The sequence below is a fragment of the Cheilinus undulatus genome, linkage group 4 (assembly GCF_018320785.1).
Source record: "Cheilinus undulatus linkage group 4, ASM1832078v1, whole genome shotgun sequence".
Taxonomy (NCBI): domain Eukaryota; kingdom Metazoa; phylum Chordata; class Actinopteri; order Labriformes; family Labridae; genus Cheilinus; species Cheilinus undulatus.
This window is the reverse complement of record NC_054868.1, coordinates 17,872,530-17,889,844: the sequence shown is the minus strand read 5'-3', so window position 1 is coordinate 17,889,844 and position 17,315 is coordinate 17,872,530. Positions and strand designations below refer to the sequence as shown.

General features: G+C 40.3%; 1 protein-coding gene across 1 annotated transcript in view; it reads left to right on the top strand.

The window, feature by feature from the left end:
* Window positions 1-1,726: 1,726 nt before the first annotated feature.
* The window catches only part of ldb1b (LIM-domain binding 1b), a 40,980-nt gene continuing 25,391 nt past the window's right edge, over window positions 1,727-17,315 (top strand). Inside the window, exon 1 of the mRNA XM_041784870.1 lies at window positions 1,727-1,835. Coding sequence (XP_041640804.1) covers window positions 1,808-1,835 — 28 coding nt within the window. The 5' untranslated portion in view covers window positions 1,727-1,807. The remainder of the gene's footprint in view (window positions 1,836-17,315) is intronic.

Below are 17,315 nucleotides of genomic sequence, written 5' to 3'. Positions count from 1 at the left end.
ATATCCATTGCATGGATATATTTCAGTTTATCTGGTAAACCTCCCATACAAAGTGAATGGAAAGTGCAAAACTTAAAAAAAATTCTCAGAAGGTGATTGGAAGAATATTCTGCCTGTAACGGGCCATCAGAGTGACAAGACAAAATTAGGTAGTAGACATGCTGCTCCACAAACCTGAGCTTTACAGGCTACACTACACTGGTGTGGCCATTGCTACTGTCTTCCAGTTCAACTGAACCCCAACCATAGCTACTGCCTCGTGATTGGTTATGTCTGCATTAAGAACTTTCAGATTTGAGTTTTGCCACATAGACCTGTCTGATGACAGACATGGAATCTGGCCAATCCATCTTCCTTGCAAGGCTAGTTTTGAATGTAAAATAGTGCAATGTTATAAATGAAATAAAAGGATTTAATTAATAGCAATAAACTACAGATATTCTGAGACTGATCCAGATTAAAATTTTGATCTTTTGACCGCCCTTATCACAAACTTTACGTAGTATTCAGATGCCATATTGAGTAATACCTGGGCTAATCAACACACTCACACAAACACAAATACCTTTGCATCGTTAGTAAAGACAGAAGAAACAGTGAAGGAAGACAGATAAGACCTCAATGGGGACAGTGGGAGGGGAAGGTGGAAGGTAAGAGAGTAATAAGGAAAGAGAGAGACAGTGAAAAAGTGGTGGTGGGGGGGGTCAGGAGAGATAAATGGTCGAGTAGACGGGAAGATGAGTGAAGCGAGAGCAACACAGTGTGGCACACTGCAGACAGAGAGACTAACAGAGCGAGAGAGTGAATGGGTGAGAAAGGGAGACGACAGAGAGTGAGGGGGAGAGCAGAGGCATGGCAGTCAACCCCCCCCCCGCCCTCCCTGCCATGTAGCAGACCTTCACTGGATGGTAACAAGCCACTCAGACGGTTGCAGCACTCACACATGTACAGACAGATTTCCTGAAGATCATTTAAACACTCATTTGTGCACTGCTGTACATGTGTGGACTTCTGTGCATGTGTGCTCCTCTGTACATGTGTGCACTCTCCATACGTGTGTGTTTTCATACATGTGTGTACAATAGTGTATGTTGTAGCAGCCTTGGTGAAAAACAGCCTCTACATATTTAACAGAGTAAAAAAAAGGACCCACATCACATGGTTGTTATTCTCTCAAATCTGCCTCTCAGGTCACTTTGACAGTCCACCCTCTCTCTCCCTGCCTCGCTCTAACACACACTAACACACACACATAAACACACCAGTATACACTCTCTCTCTCTGGAGCACTCAGCTCTCATTCCCTCCCTCTCTCTTCCTCTCTTTCTCTCCCTCTCTCCTCCCACCTGAGCTGTAATTTGCAGGGCTGATGAGGGTGAGGGCAGAGCAGAGGCAGGAACAGAATTCTTCTCACTCTATAACACACACTTACACACAAACTTCTACACACATACACAAACAGTGTGATTCACAGTGTACAGCTACAACTGAGAGAATCTGATCCTTTGTGTGTATGTGTGCTCTTTTTTTAACCTCTTCTTCCCCTCTTTTTTCTCTTTTCCTCCCTCGTCGTCACTCTCTCCTCCCTCCCTCCCTCGCTTTGCTCCCTGGTGGTGTGTGTGTGTTTCTGAGTGTGTGTATGCGTGTGTGAACTGTGGGGATAACAGACGCTCATGTGAGCAGCCTCAGTGGCGGCAGCAGTGACTGGTGAGAAAGAGGAGAGAGGAAGCGTAGAGAGGAAGAGAGAGCGTGGATAACAGGACCACCACCATCATTCTGATCGGATTCACACCAGACATGTGAGAAGATGTCCGTGGGCGGCTGCGCGTGTCCCGGTAAGTAGCTGCCGTGGTGATGGTTGCCGTTAACGACAGCCCTGCTCCTGCTGCTGTTGTCAGCCGCTGACTTTTTCTGCTCGTTGTTGTTGTTTTTATATTGTGGCGTGGTGGTGAGTGCAGCGGCTGCCGTGGCGTGACTCTGGCAGAGAGAGACAGAGGGAGAGAGGTGCCACAGGGCCCTGGGGCTCTGTTTGCAAAGGCTCATGGGAGGTCGCCCTCTGTGATGGCAGAAAGGATGAAGGGGAAAGGAACATGCTAGAATAGATGGATCAACATGTAGCCTGTTTGATTTGGACTTTTCTCTTCAGGCTGACAACAAAGAGACACTTAAACATTCAGAAATGAAGCAAATAAAAATGTTTGTTGGAGATGCAGACATCTGGCCATGAAGTTGTTGCCATGGCACCACTAATGCTACTTTTTCCATCACTTTGTTTTTGTTCTTTTTGCTGCTGATGTCTGACTGACAGGCTGCTCTAGCAGCGGGGTTTCCTTAGGTCAGTGGAGATGTAAGTCTCACAGTTCAAATGTAGTAACCTCTCATGCAGAGGTAGCAAATAAGACAGAAAAAAAGGATCAAAGTGTGACATTTAAAGGGCAAAGGTTACTGGCTCAGATCAAATGCTTGCAAGAGAGATCCTGCACCTCTTCCCGCCAAGAGTTATTAATAAATGTTTGATGTTTCACAGCTTAGAGAGGAGGGAATCATTTAGGATACATAAAGCAAATAACTGTTTTCACACATGCATAAAACTCCTGAAATTTTGTGTCTGCTTCATGTCTGAATGTAATTAATTTTTTTCAAACTGACTTTTACAGGACTTTTCCTGCCCACCAGCAAAATTTTTGTGTGAAGTCGTGGTGGGTTGAAGTGTGAATGTGCTAACTAGCTTCTTTTTAGCTGAAGGCTGGTGTGTGAACTAGTGCTGTAAAGCTGAGAAATTCAGGAAAATTCACTGTAAGCACGGGTGAAGACATTAATATCACGACTCGCGGCCGATGACAAAGTGACACTACTTCAAACTCTTTTGCACTCCCCAGTCTCACCTGACATGCCAGATAAACTGTTTCACATATCCATTGCATAGATATACACTCACTGGCCACTTTATTAAGTACATCTTTTCAATGCTTGTTAACACAAATAGCTAATCAACCAATCACATGGCTGCAACTCGATGCATAGGCTTGTAGACATGTTCAAGACGACTTGCTGAAGTTCAAACTGAGTATCAAAACGGGAAAGAAAGGGGATTTAGGTGACATGGCATGGTTGTATTTCAGAAACTGCTGATCTTCTGGGAGAGGCTTTTGATGTGGCTCTTTGCCTTTGTTTTAATAAAGAAATGTGGTACAGCTGTGATAAAACTGCCACTGTGCTATAGCTACATCCAAGCTAATCGCTACACTAGAGGCAGTCATTGCTTTCAGCTTCCAGTACAACTAAACCCCACCCGTAACACGTTCTCACACTTAGCACAGTTGTTTCAGATTGGAGCTTTTCTAGATGGATTTGCCTGACAGACATATGATCTAGCCAATCCATCTGCTTTGCAAGACTAGCTTTTCAAACCCTTACATAGATTCTGTGATTATGTCCAATTACTCACAGGCACAAAACTTTCTTAAACATATTGGACTCTCATTTACGAACTTGGATTTCCACAATATCTTTTTATGGAAAGACCTTCCTAGGGATGAGTATTCAAATCAAAACTACTTCAAATAAAAAACATGAAATACAAGATTTATTTGCATTTATTTTATTTCAGCAGAGCACAAGAGTCTTTTTATCATTTTTCTATCTGGATCAATGTGTAAAAATATTGCAAAACATGGATTAGCCAGACTCCATGTCTGTCATTAGCAAATTCATCTTACAAAACGCCAATCTGAAACAGGTCTGAGAATGGACCAGACCAATCAGCATCATTTAAGGAGAACGAAGTGATAGCTACAGATGGGGTTTAGTTGTTTGAAAAGCTACAAGCAATGGCTACCTTTGGTGTAGTGATTAGTTTGGATATAGCAATAGTATAATAAGAGTTTTTTCCAGAACCTCTGCCAAAATTCTTTATTAAAATGAGCAAAGAGCCACATCAAAAGCTTCTTTTTGCACGTCTTCCAACATGCATTGGCATGATTTTACGGCAGCACTAGCCTGCAGGGCTCAGGGTAGTAGTGGAGCTGTGCATGTCTACTACCCCATTTTGTCTTGTTGCTCTGATTGGCCCGTAATGACTGTTACAGACAGAGCATTTGTCCGATCACCTTCTGAGATTTTTTTGAAAGGTCCTGGCCTTCCCAAACGCTTTGTATTGGAGGTTTCCCAGATGAATGCAAATCTTTCCAATCAATGGATATGTGAAACATGTCAGGTGAGTAAAAAGCCTTACTGGGGAGTGGAAAGAGTTCAAAGCAGTGCCATTTCTGCTTTTGTGTTCCTATCGAGGACATAGTCACACTGACTGACACATTCACTTTGTCTCTGATGCAGTGCCAGTATATGCATTTTGTTTGAGCCTCTCACATAAAGAAATGACACCAGTATCCCTTACTTCCATTTTCTATTGTCATCTTTTTAAGATATTTCTCTTACTCATTTACGATACCAAGATATTCATCGCTGAATTTAATACTCTTTTTGTTCTTTTAAGTATCGACTCAGGCAAATTTAGGCACCAGTACCGTTTAAAAGTAAAGATTTAGTATCAGTAAAAAAACAATCAGCCAACTCAGAAGACTTCATGGGCAAGTCTGTCCTGAAATTATTATGAAGTTTCAGGACATGTCCATATGTCCTTAGACAAGACACTTGACCCAACTGACCTATGGCTAAGCCACGCCCCCTCCACACACTCGGACAAACAATGAACATTCACTGACAGACACTATTGCAGTTGTCACAGTAGGAGACATTTAGCTGTAGGCCATTGATGATTTTTGGAGACAGAAAGATCTCATATAATCTAGAAGTCCCCAAAAGGGTCTAAACTACGCACTGGATGGATCTATTAATCATTTTATTGTTGAGAAGATCGATAAAAAGCTTCAGTTACAAGCCCAAACTTACAGGTCCCAGTGCAAATGTGATAAACTGCATCTCGTTGCCATCACCATCTCAGACCACAAGATAGAGGATCAGCATCAAAGAGCCATTGAAGTTAAGGTTTTTGGCTCGGAATATGAGATAAATATAACAGCCTCTTTACCATCTTTACCAAGAGTGTCTCTCCGTTAGTTTGGTGCTATAGTATATTTACATTGGCTCATTCAGCACAACGTTTCACAAACTTTGTTATATTGGCTATTACAGATAAGTTAATGAAGCTAAGCTCCAGAGGTTAACGTTAGTTTAACTATAGCCCTTAAGACAACAGCTAACAATGATGTACAATCACCAAAGAACAAAAACTAGAACAAAAAATGCCAACTCCCAACAAACAATGTGACACAACGAACAATGCAGCTAGGAGCTAACTCCTAACTTTAGGTAACTTTAGCTAATGTTAGAGATGTTAAATATAACTTTATATTTCTTTCCAGCTAAGTGACAATATGCTGCCTCAAAGACCATGTTGGCTTACCTTAGAACAGATGTTAATTTTATCCACGTTAGGTTGATGTTGTGGTCTACTGCAAAACTTTTATCCAAAGAAGACACTTTTCTGGGTTTAGATGTGGCTTAGGAAAGGGTAAAAGATACACTCCGTCGCTAAGACTCTCAGGATACCTTGTGCTGGAGTTGCATGTACCCCACAAACACTGTTTGACCATTTTTAAACTTAAAATCTCAAAAAAACCTCATAAAACCGGACGAAAACTGACTTTCTCCCATTCAATTCAATGGACTTCCAGGCAGCCGATGTCCAAGTGTATTGGAGTGGTATACGCACTGTGATTGGCTCATCGCGTTTGAGGGCGGGACTTAGCCATAGGTCAATTTGCCCTCACTACTGCATCAGTGATGTGTGACTACAAAATCACTTTACAAGCCCTAGTCAATCTACTACCCTGACTTTACCCATTAAAATGCAGCATCACCACACCACACCACATCCCTAAAAAATGTCATCTACAAATATATTATTGCGTAATGTTCTAGTGAGAGATTTCCAATCTCTTCTTTTACCCAGAAGTCCTCTCTGCTGGAGTTCATGTAAGGAGGTCAGTGAGTTCACATATGGGAGGCAGAGGGTGATGACCTTTTTTCATATGTTGCAATCACAAGCATCAATATTTGTATGTTTCACCTCTTCTCCATTCTGTTGAGATCTGCTGCTGCTTTTCTTCACTGGATGGGCTGGAGGTTTAAGACAAGTGTAATTTAAGGACTAACTTTATCATGGTAAAGAAACAACTCTGCTGAGGCAGATTTGTTACAGTTGAGTAAAAGCCTCAGGGTTTCAGGGATATAAGCCACTGAGAGTAACCTAGAGGGAGTAATATCTGTCACAGTGGACCACCACATAAGAGGTGTTAGGCTTTCTCAAGCCCTGTTATGACTGCCTAACTCCCCACAGTCCCCAAACTGTTTCGTCTGACAGCAAGCAGATAATTTTTTTCATTTTATTGACTTTAATCAGACAGAGGAGGAAAGAAAAGTGGAAATCAAGTTCTAGAAATAAAACCTGCACCCCTGAGCCTCAGGCAATATATTAAGTGTTACAGCGATTTATGTTGCACTCCTGGTGGGCCATGTAGGACATGAAATATAATCTTATAGCTTAAATGTATTCATAACCATGAAATATGAACTCAGATTCTTCTGTTATTGAATACACAGCAGCAGGAGAGGAGGAAGTGAGTGGTGCTGTATCACCCTGACGTGGCCTCCTCTTTTCGCTCCAGCCTTCAGGCCACAGTGGCCAATGTGGTCAACCCTCACACAGCCGGAGATGTGGATGGAGAAATTTAGCCGACCACGCATCCAGGATCAGATTTCCCTGGTGCCAGTCTGGACTTTAATCATTAGAAAAGATGGAAACACTAACTGGTCCCATGTTTTGCGGTTTGGAAACTCTTGAGCTGACAATTTTGTTTTTTTGTTTTTTTTTTAAGGCGGAAAGTTTCAGAGAGGCCAATCATGAAACAATGAGCCAAATCATCCTGGCCTGCACAGTTGTAGCATAGAGATGGATGAATGGATGAAAAAAATGGCACAGGACTGAGACAGAAGGATCTAGAAATGGTGAAAAAAGGTAGAGAAGTATTGGCATTGTGATCAAACCAGACAGATTTGGTATCAGCAAGGACAAACCCTTCAGACACAACAGTTGACAATTTTCCTTGAGCACACAAAGGAGCAGGGAAACGTGTTGTACCACCGTTAAATCTGACTGCATGCACACAAGAGTTTTCCTATGTCTGTGTGTGTGTCTGTGTTTTCAATCTCTGCGCAGCGCCCCGTGCTATGAAGGCAAACGCTGCCACCTCAGCCGTTAAACAAGCCTGCACCGTAGAGGCGGGAGCGTTTGTTTAGAACCGGCCCTGAGCTATCTTGCGGTCAGATTGCATACTTAATCAACGCGGTCATGGAAATTTCCAAAAAGACGTATGACCGCACTCGTGTGCTCCACTTTTTCTCCTGTATTGTTCTCCCTGGTTCTCCCCTTTCTTTTCCCCTCAGTTCCTCTGCTTTGTGTACTCAACCTTTTACTGTTTTTCTCCTAAAATCTCAAAGTTTAAAGCTTTTCTTAATTTTATTTGGATCCATTCTCTTCTGCTTCATTTAAGATTTTAGGAAGATTTTTACTATAGATAGCACAAGGAATGTTTTCACTTTTCCGGCTGTCATTTATTTATATTTTATGATGCAAACCTGGAGGTGTTAAACAATTAGTGTAATGAGTGAAGCACCACTTCCACTCCTGCAGTAACATGATGCGAAAAACCCCTGTAAACACTGCCTCCAATTATGGAACAGTCACTTCCATTTACTCCTGTTAACTCCAAATGACCCCAAAACTTGACCCAGCACTGTTGCTGATTCATTCACTCACTTAGGCCAACATATCTGCCACCATTTCCCATTAATAATCCTCTCACTGAGGGTCAAGAGATGTTCTGACGAACTATGATGGAATAATAGAAAATATGGAACAACAAAGTCTCTGTGAAGTAGTCTTCTTCTCTCTCTCTTTCTCACTTGTTTACATTCCTGAGCCGTGTTCAACACAGAGGGATCCTCCCCCTTCTTGGGTGGCCTCGAAGTTTGTGCATTGAGTGTATTGTGTGTATGTGTGGATGCATACACATGCAGCATGTGCCCCAACATGTGGATGACATAAACAGTGAGTGGAGAGTGTGAGTGGACGTGCTGCACATCAGGGGTGGAAAGAGAACAAAAATATCAAACTCTAAAGTGCAGTTACTCTGGTTAAAATTTACCCAAGTAGAAGTAAAATAACTGCTTAATAAATACAACTTCATTTCCAAAAGGGTTTGGGTACTGTGTAAAATGAAAGCATAATGCAATGATTTGCAAATCTCATAAACCCATTTTTTATTTATCACAGTAGAACATAAACATATCAGATGTTACCATTTCATGAAAAATATATGGTGCCGCATCCAATATTGACCTTCGGCCTTTGTCTTTTGCACACAGAGGTTTCTCCAGATTCTCTGAATCTTTTGATGATATTATGTCCTGAAGATGGTGGGATATTCTAAGTCGTCACAGTTTTACATTAAAGATTTTTTTTGCTGAAATTGTTCCACAATTTTAGACTAGGGATGCTAAAGGTTAAACAGTTAAATTGGTTCATCAAATTAGCCAGTGTGAGATTCACAGGATGGTTAGACTAATTACCTATAATTTTTTGTAAACATGGTCTTGAAATCCCGGTCTATAATGTTTTTTTAAACTGTAATGAACCTCCTGCCATTTCAAGCTGCTGTAGCTTCAGTGAATGGCTGCTGCCTTCCTGTTAGTGCTTTCCCCAGGCACTTTACCGGACGTAAATATGAGAAGCTCAGCAGTAGCTTAGCGATTAGCGTGTAGTATGAATAGCGCAGTATGACAAGTGCTATGTAGGCTAGTGAGGGTTTAACTCACATATAACTACTGAACCGAAGTGGAAAAAAGCCACATATCAAAGGAGGATGTTAATCTACAGAGAGGAGCGAAGGCTAAAGGAGCTAGCTGCTAATGTTAGCCTGGTATACTCTGTACAGCGTGGCCTTCACTGTGAGCCTGTGATGAATTTGACTGTATTAGTATTTTCCCCTCTTTAGACTGGTTGGTCGAACACAGTTTAAACGAGCATTCGGCTGAATAGGGAAATGCACAGGGACATCCCTATTTTAGAAACAGCTTTTCCAGATTGGTGAACCTCTACCCATCTTTACCACTCTGCCCCTCTAAAATGCTCCTTTTATACCCAGTCATGTTACTGACCTGTTGCCAATTAACCTAATTAGTTGCAAAACTGTCCACCAGCTGTTTTTCAGCAGTAACACTTAAATGGTAAATGGACTTAAGCTTGTAAAGCACCTTTTTGGTGGTCTAACTACTCAAAGCACTTACACTATACGTCACACCTACCCATTCACACCCTTTCACTCCATATACACTGATGGCAGAGGTTGCTATAGAGAACTGGCCATCAGTATTGGCTAATCCCATACAAACACATCCTTACCATTTACACACCACAGATGAAGCAGAGGGAGCAAAGGTTAAGTGTCTTGCTGAAGGATCGATGTAGCTGGGGAATCAAACCCACAACCTTCTTCTTGATTGTGGGGCAACTGATTCTACCTACTGAGCCACAATCGCCCCACTTCTCGCTCCAGTCTCTTGTTGCCCTGTCCCATATTTTTTGTGTTGCTGCCATCGAATTCAAAATGAGCTAATATTTTTTCATAAAATGGTGAAATGTCAATTCCAACGTCTGATGTGCTGTACGCGAGGTATGGTTATTGAAAAAATGAGATTAATGCTGTAACACAGTTTTACTGAGCACTAAAATGTTTCATTGTCTTTCTCCTTCACAATCATTGATAGTGATAGTGATAGCAGTGCAGTAAGTCTTCTTCAGACAGTTGTCTCAGAACCTCTGTGGTTCTTAACTTCTGACACAGACTCAAAACCTTTGAGCACAGATTTGATCTTAGGAAAAAGTCACATGGTGCTAGATCAGGGGATTGGGGAGGGTGATCAAGCACTGTGATTTGTTTTTGGGCCAGAAACTGCTTTACTGAGAGCGCAGTGTGAGCTGGCTCATGTCTTGATGAAGAATGAAACCATTTTTCCAAAACTGTCTCCTTTGGCCTTTACCTCAAAGTTTTTCTACAACTTGATTGTAATAGTGTTGATTCACCATTGACCCCTCTCCCAAAACGATTCCCTTAATGTCAAAGAAAACAATCTACATGGCTTTGAATTTGGACTTGCTTTGTCATGCTTTCTTTATCCTTGGTGACAATGGTGTTTTCCAGTGACTGCCGTTTTGTCTCAGAATCGTATTGGAAATTCCCGGTTTCATCTCATGTCATCACTCCTTCTGAAAAATGTGGGGTTCCTTCAGTATGTTCCTTAATGTCTCCACAAATTTGCTCATATTTTTCCTTTTGATCAGGAGTCACAAGTTTTTGGATAACTTTGGCACACTCTTTTGTCCAGTTCACATTTACATACAAAACTGCTGAACTGTCTCTTCATCAATGGAGACCATTTCTGCTATCATTCTTATACTGAGTCTTCCATTATTTCAAACAATTTTTTCAATCTGTTGAATGTTTTCAGAAGTTTTTGATGTGCATGTGCTCCCAGAACGTTCATCGTCTTGGACATTCTCTCTGCCTTCACAAAAACATGACATGCAGTGTACATACATACACCTCAGTTAATGTATAGAAAGATTCAGCTGCTGTTTTGTTCAATTTCACCCCAAAATTGAAGTTCATCCATTGCTCAACTTTTAAGTGAGTCATTTTCTGAGAGCTTAGAGAAAACATGCACTTCAATCAGTAGCATTCAGTGAACTAAAGATGTCACTTATTGACATAACCTTTGATATATAACACTCGGCGTAACCATGAACCACAAGGTTTTATCCTCATAAGCGCAGTCTCATTATTTAATAGCCATACTTTGTATGTTCTATTATGAATAAAAGATGGGTTTAGGTGATTTTGAAATGATTGCATTCTGTTTTTATTGATGTATACAGAACCCAACTTTTTTGCAACTGGGGTTGTAAAAGAAGAGAGTAATTCATTTAAAGTGTACTCAAAGTACTGGACAGCTATTTTTTTATACCTGTGGTGGTTATAAAGTAAAATCAAATTTTTCTCTAAAGTGGAAAAACAAAAGTATATAAATATTCAACTACATTGTTTAATAAAAGGCACATCTTTTTAATAAATAGTAGTGCAACTACAAAATCTGGATGTAATTTGAAAACTTTAGCTTAGTCTCATGTACATTTTCCCCTGCCTCTCAATTTTGAGAGCCTGTCTGCAATAGTTAGGGGCAGTAAAATCTTTCCCTATGCAATGGGACGACCCTTCAATCTCCTCAGACGTCATCAGGAGTTGTTGACAGCATTTATGTAAACAGATGAGACAAAAAAATACCGGACATTTCTACTATGGGCTGGTTTTTTTTAAAGCTTGTTCAAAATAAAAGGATCACAATGAATTGCAACATCATCAGATAATGACACCAGATTGTTGTCATAATTTTCAAATTTGAGATCACTGAGATTTTCCATAATACTGAGTTTGGAGTGTGCTTCTGGAAAAAGATCTGCCCACAGACTGTAAAAAGAATTGAATGAAGCCTGTGTGACGTCAGCCGTTTGATTAAAATGGGTGGACTCAAACTGCTTTTGAAGCCAATCAGCGGCAGCTTCCATGTTGAAATCGCTGTCTCAACCATTGTTTGGTCAACCTAACGGCAGGCAAGTGCCCACCCATTGCACTTGACTTTCTGTCAGCTAGCTAGCTAGCATTCTGGTTGACAGATACGTAACGTCTGCCTGTCAAGCTATATGTCAATCAAATGAGACGCGCCAATTAGTGAGCAGTGAGGTTTTTCCTACATATAATCAGAACAGTTGTGATACAAAAAAAATTCATCCCTGTACAGTGAGAGCACATGAAGACATTAGCTAATGAGACAGGTTTTGTTTCTTGAACCAGGCTGTAAATCATTTTATTTCTGGTATAACAAAACGTCTTTTTAACACGTGTTGTGTACGAGGCTTCAGGCGTTCCTGCAGCCAGCCTCAAGTGGACACTTGGGGTAATGCAATTTTTTCCACTTCTGCAACGACTTCATTTTTCAAGACCAGAGGTTGCCACAAACATTTGTCTAATGGGTCACGTAGCCCAAGCACTTCACCCTACCCCTCTATTCCAACAAGAATCAGGACACCCTACCCCTAGACATGCATGTTCAAAGTGTAGGGGTAGGGCTAAGTGGGGGCAGCAAAGAGTGAAGTGGAATTTAGCCTTTCTTCTTGCTATCTGAATGCCATGTACCCACAAAACAAACAACCGGCTGATTTTCACATAGTTGATAGGAAGCTTGGACCTCTTTTTTTCATTTGGTTTAATTTTCTTTTTCTGATGAAGTTTAAAATGTAGTGAAGTACTTCCCTAAAAGTGTAAGTAAAAGTACTGATTTTAAATAGCACTTTTAAAAAGCGAAAATACACAAAGAAACAGCTGATTACAGTAATGTGAGTAAATGTAATCATTTACTCTTCACCTCTGCTGTACATCCACAAAAAGAAAGCCATGGTACGGTGAGCTCTGCAGCTACAGATGTTCTGTATTTGTGGTCGATCAGACTGTGTTGACTCCATTACTCCCCCCCCTCACCCCTTGCTTCTTCACCTCTATCCTGTCTCACCCCTGCATGATGTTTCACTGCACACTGTGTATACCTTCATCCCCCCTCCTCCCTTTACTCCCTGTTTCTCTTTGACTCCCCTGATTGCTAGCGTATGTTGGCTGGCTGGATAAGGGGAGGGGAGGTGGGGTAGGGGTTGAGTAAGGAGGGATGAGAGGGAGAGATGGAGAGACAGAGAGAGAGAGAGAGAGAGGAGGGGGGAAGGGACTGTGCCCTCTCATGCAGAGAGTCACATGGTGTCCCTGATTGGAGGAAAATGAGTAAAGACTGCAGCCCGGCTGAAATGGCAACAGACAAAAAGGCACAAAGGCTGAGCTGTTTGGAAACGGGTTGCACAACAAGAGAGGCTGAAGAGATGGAGGAGGAGGAGGGGTGAGGAAGGGGCTGTGATGGAAGGGGAAGAGAGAGATGTGGATTAAGAGAGAGGAAGAGCAGGAAGGGTGTCAGGAAGAGAAAGAGAAAACAGGAGAGGAGAGAGGTGACGGAGGAGGGGGGAGAAGGCAGAGAGCAGAAGAGCCAAGAAAAGAGAGCGAGTGGGAGATGAGCACTGTAGGAGCGCAGGAGGAGTGGGTGGAGGGAGAAAAGGGTGAGACAAACTGGGAGAGAGAGAGATCAGACTGTGTTTCTATGTTTTCTGCAAGGCTGAGCGGTGACGTGATTGGCTGGGGGGGGGGGGGGGGGGGCAGACCTGACTCTGAGATCAGAGACAGACAAAATGGCTCCCAGAGAACAGAGAACGCAGCATCAGGGCACTGTCATCTCCCCTCACACAGCTGTCAGCTGACACCAGCCGCCTCTGCCACACACACGTCTGCCACACACGCTGATACACACTCTTTAAAGGCTAAGCCACCTGCAAAATGCCAGACAGGGAAAAGGCTGAGGATGATGGGTAATAATGCTGATTAGTAAGTTGATTAAACATACAATTATTGAATAAGAAACACAGATCATATATAACAAAGAAAAGCAGCTTAAAGCAGAGCATTTCTGCTGATTTAATCCCGTCACCCATTGGCCTGGACGAACATGTGACGCGTTGCTGCTGAGGTTCCCTTGTTGCAGGGTGTCTGTGTTTGCCTGCCAGAGAAAATCCTGAGCAGGGAATTTACCCAGCGAGCGAGAAAATGCTGTTGGACAGCATGAAAACAAACATACTGACTCATTGTAGCCACAAGAGGGCGCTGCCGTCAAAGAAGGAGCTGTGATTGTAGGTCAGCTCTGATTCCTCCCTCTCATAATGATGCACAGTGAAGTGTTGACTGTAAATCAGATGGAGAGTGAACGCTCTGTGAGGAGTAACAACAGCATCATTTGCATACAGCTTGACTCACAGGGCACATTTGCATTACAGTGTTGATTATTGTGTTTTTTTTTTATGTTTGTTGTGATTTCATTTGTGATTGCATATGAGCTGCATCAATAACAGTTTAACATCAGACAGATGAGCAGCGATAGATCAAACCTTATCCTTAAATAACAATAGAAAGACATAAAGTAACCAGTCACAGAAAAAATGCTTCATCCGATCATTTATAGTCCATTACATTCAAAATCAATTGAAAGTTGTTTACAGATAAAATCACCTTGTGATTTTGTTTAGCAAATACAAAGTAATGAACGCACTAGCAATTAAAATGCCTCCTCATATCAGTGCCATAACCATAAAGTCATTGAAGATCCAATAAAGCTTCCATCCTGGACCCATAATTAGGCATATCTTTCTATTATAAGGACTTTTAAGTAAGCAAATAAAACAGGTTAAACTAACTGAAGACATCACGTTTGCTATGATAATCAAAGCTTCAGACTGGGGTCACATGTGGACATTTAATTAAGTTCTCTGACCAGCTGAGTGTCCCTATGTAGGAGCAGAGGATGAGGCTGGCAGTTTAAACTTATTCAAAGTATTTTTATCTAAGAATGACTGAAGAGGTATTCATTCATAATTTGACAGGGCAGGCTTTTTTCCTTAGGGCCCTTGCCCCCCCTTCGTATCTAAGAAAAGCTAAGCCCCCCAGGACACACTTAGAAAATTAAACATCAAATTTAATTGTTTTCATTGATAAAAATCCCCCCAAAGTAGACCTACAAACACTTGTTTTACTAAAAGATCTATGCCAGTGAACAGCATATTAGGGCCGCTTTAGAAAATAGGAAGACCAAGGGATTCTGATAATGTTTTAAGCTCGAACTTGATATTTTCAAGTTGAAAAAGTTGTAAATTTACATGAAAAAAAAACAAACAAATAAAAAAACTTTAAATGTCATAAATTTACCTGAACCAAAACTTGAAACAAAATTTTCTAGATTAAAAAGGCAAAAATAGCAGATTTGACAGATGAGATGCAGTTAATTGCCTAATTGAATGATACTTCTTACTGATTAATAAGGAAATATTTGTGATTTTAGCCCAGAATCATCTCATTATCACCATCATCTGGATTTAGGAGAGTCATTCCTGTTAACCGGGGTTCTCCAACCACTGTTTTCAGTCTGGCTTCACATTAATTTTGTACTTTACAATATCATGTATTATTGTGACTTTAAAATGTTTTTTTTTTCCCCAAGATGTCAAAATTAATATTTTTTTAAACTTCAGAATTCTGAGTTTGGTTTCCTGTAAATATACGACTTCATAATCTACAAAATGTTGATTTTTTTCTTAAAAATTCAACAAAAAAAATAGAAAATAAAGAATCTTCTTTTGTTATCTTTTAGAGTGGCTCCAATGTGCTGTAAGTTTCTGATCATGATTTAAAAAGTATATTAGCACATCTTATTTTGACATCAGAACTGATGAGCCTGACGAGCCCCCGATCTTTGGCGCACCCCCTGATGGGTGACCAGATCCAAGGTTGGGAACCACTGCTATAGCACAAAATATCAAAAAGGTTGTCTTAATTGTTAAAAAGAGATAATTATGTAACAATGACTAAACAACTTTCCTTTTCAGGTAGCAATTTTTAATAAGTTTGTATTGCTTAAAATATGGTATATAGCAAAAATATGATATCAAATTTAATACTTTTAAAGAACTTTTTCAGGACCCTCTTCTCACATTTTAGACTCTATCCATCATCAATTATTAACCCATTACATAACAACACAGTTAAGTGTCTGTTATGTGCTGACTGCAAGTTAAAAATGTGACAACAAAGAAAAAATGCTGGTAACATTCTTGTAGTATGCAAATTAAGTTTTAAGGTCTGTTGTACTTAGCATGCTAAAAGTAGTTATAACACAATCTAGAAGTTCATATTCACAAGTTCAGCTCTGCAGATGAAACTAAAAAGTACAAAAGTATACAGTTGCCATTTTCAGGATACTTAATATATTTTTTAATTCTGATTTTGACGCATTGGTGTGTCCATGATCACTTAACCTTTGCAGGTGATAAGCTGTGGCTTAATCAAGTTGAGTTATATTAATGAAAATGTTTTATTTCAATCAGTGTGGATAGCCTGTGAATACGATACCATGATGATATACTGTCACAGTTTCTAAGGTCATGAATCATATCTCACCTGTGGTTAAAACTTGATATAAAAAACACAAATGCAGAAAAACTAGCCCAAAACCTCTTTAGGTTGATGTACAGATGAATGAATATTACATGCTACAGATTTTAAAGACCCCGTAGTCTTATAATTAAGACTTTCTCATAAACTTACTAGTATGTTTGGATCTTTTTTAACTACACTCAATAAAACACACAATAGATCACTGACAAGAAATCTCATTACGTTTAAGAAATATCCTCTTCACATGTAAACGTCAGCTTCTTGAAATGGTTTTCATAAAATCCAGCAAATAAAAAAAACCTGTTCATTCACTTGTAAAATTGTCACCAAAGGCATACATTATCACTGATCACTTTGTTAGATACACCTGTTCTGCTGTTTATTTATACAAATAACTAATCAGCTCAGCACAAGGGAGCAACTAATGCATTTAGGCATGCAGACATAACTCCAGCTTCATTGTCCCTTAAGGGAAATTCACTCTGCAGCCAGGTAAAAACATAAAGCACGAGGAACACAATCACACAAATTCAGACACAACACTGAAACGCATAAACACAAAAATGCAGTAAGGGGCAACTAACCACTATTAAAGTATATCTTCAGATATCTGCGGAGAAATTCAAGCGCATCATTCATTCATTTTTAAAATTAGGTGTGTGATGGCTTAAGTTCTGAACAAATTTTTCATCCTGTTTGATTTAGCTTTAGCAATCTGAATCTCCTGCCAGAGAGCAGGAGCTCAAATTCAGCATGAAGAGGATGGTCAGGAGTCTGTATGACATCCTGAGCCTTAGCTGTTACCCTCTTAGAAAAAGTTAGAGACAGATCTGGTAATTCAATACCAATAATTTGAGTTTCCTCTAAAATAAATGCACGTTTCCTTAGTTTTTGTAAATATGAATCACCACACCACTGAATATAATCATCATCATCATCATCATCATTATTGACAGTTAAAGAATGGCATATGTTAAACTTTAGTTATAACATTTTTTAAATGGCAGTAAATAATCCTGCTTCTTGTCCTCAAGGCTAAAAAATAATTCTTTTTAAAAGCATATGTATATTTTATCACCTTTTTCT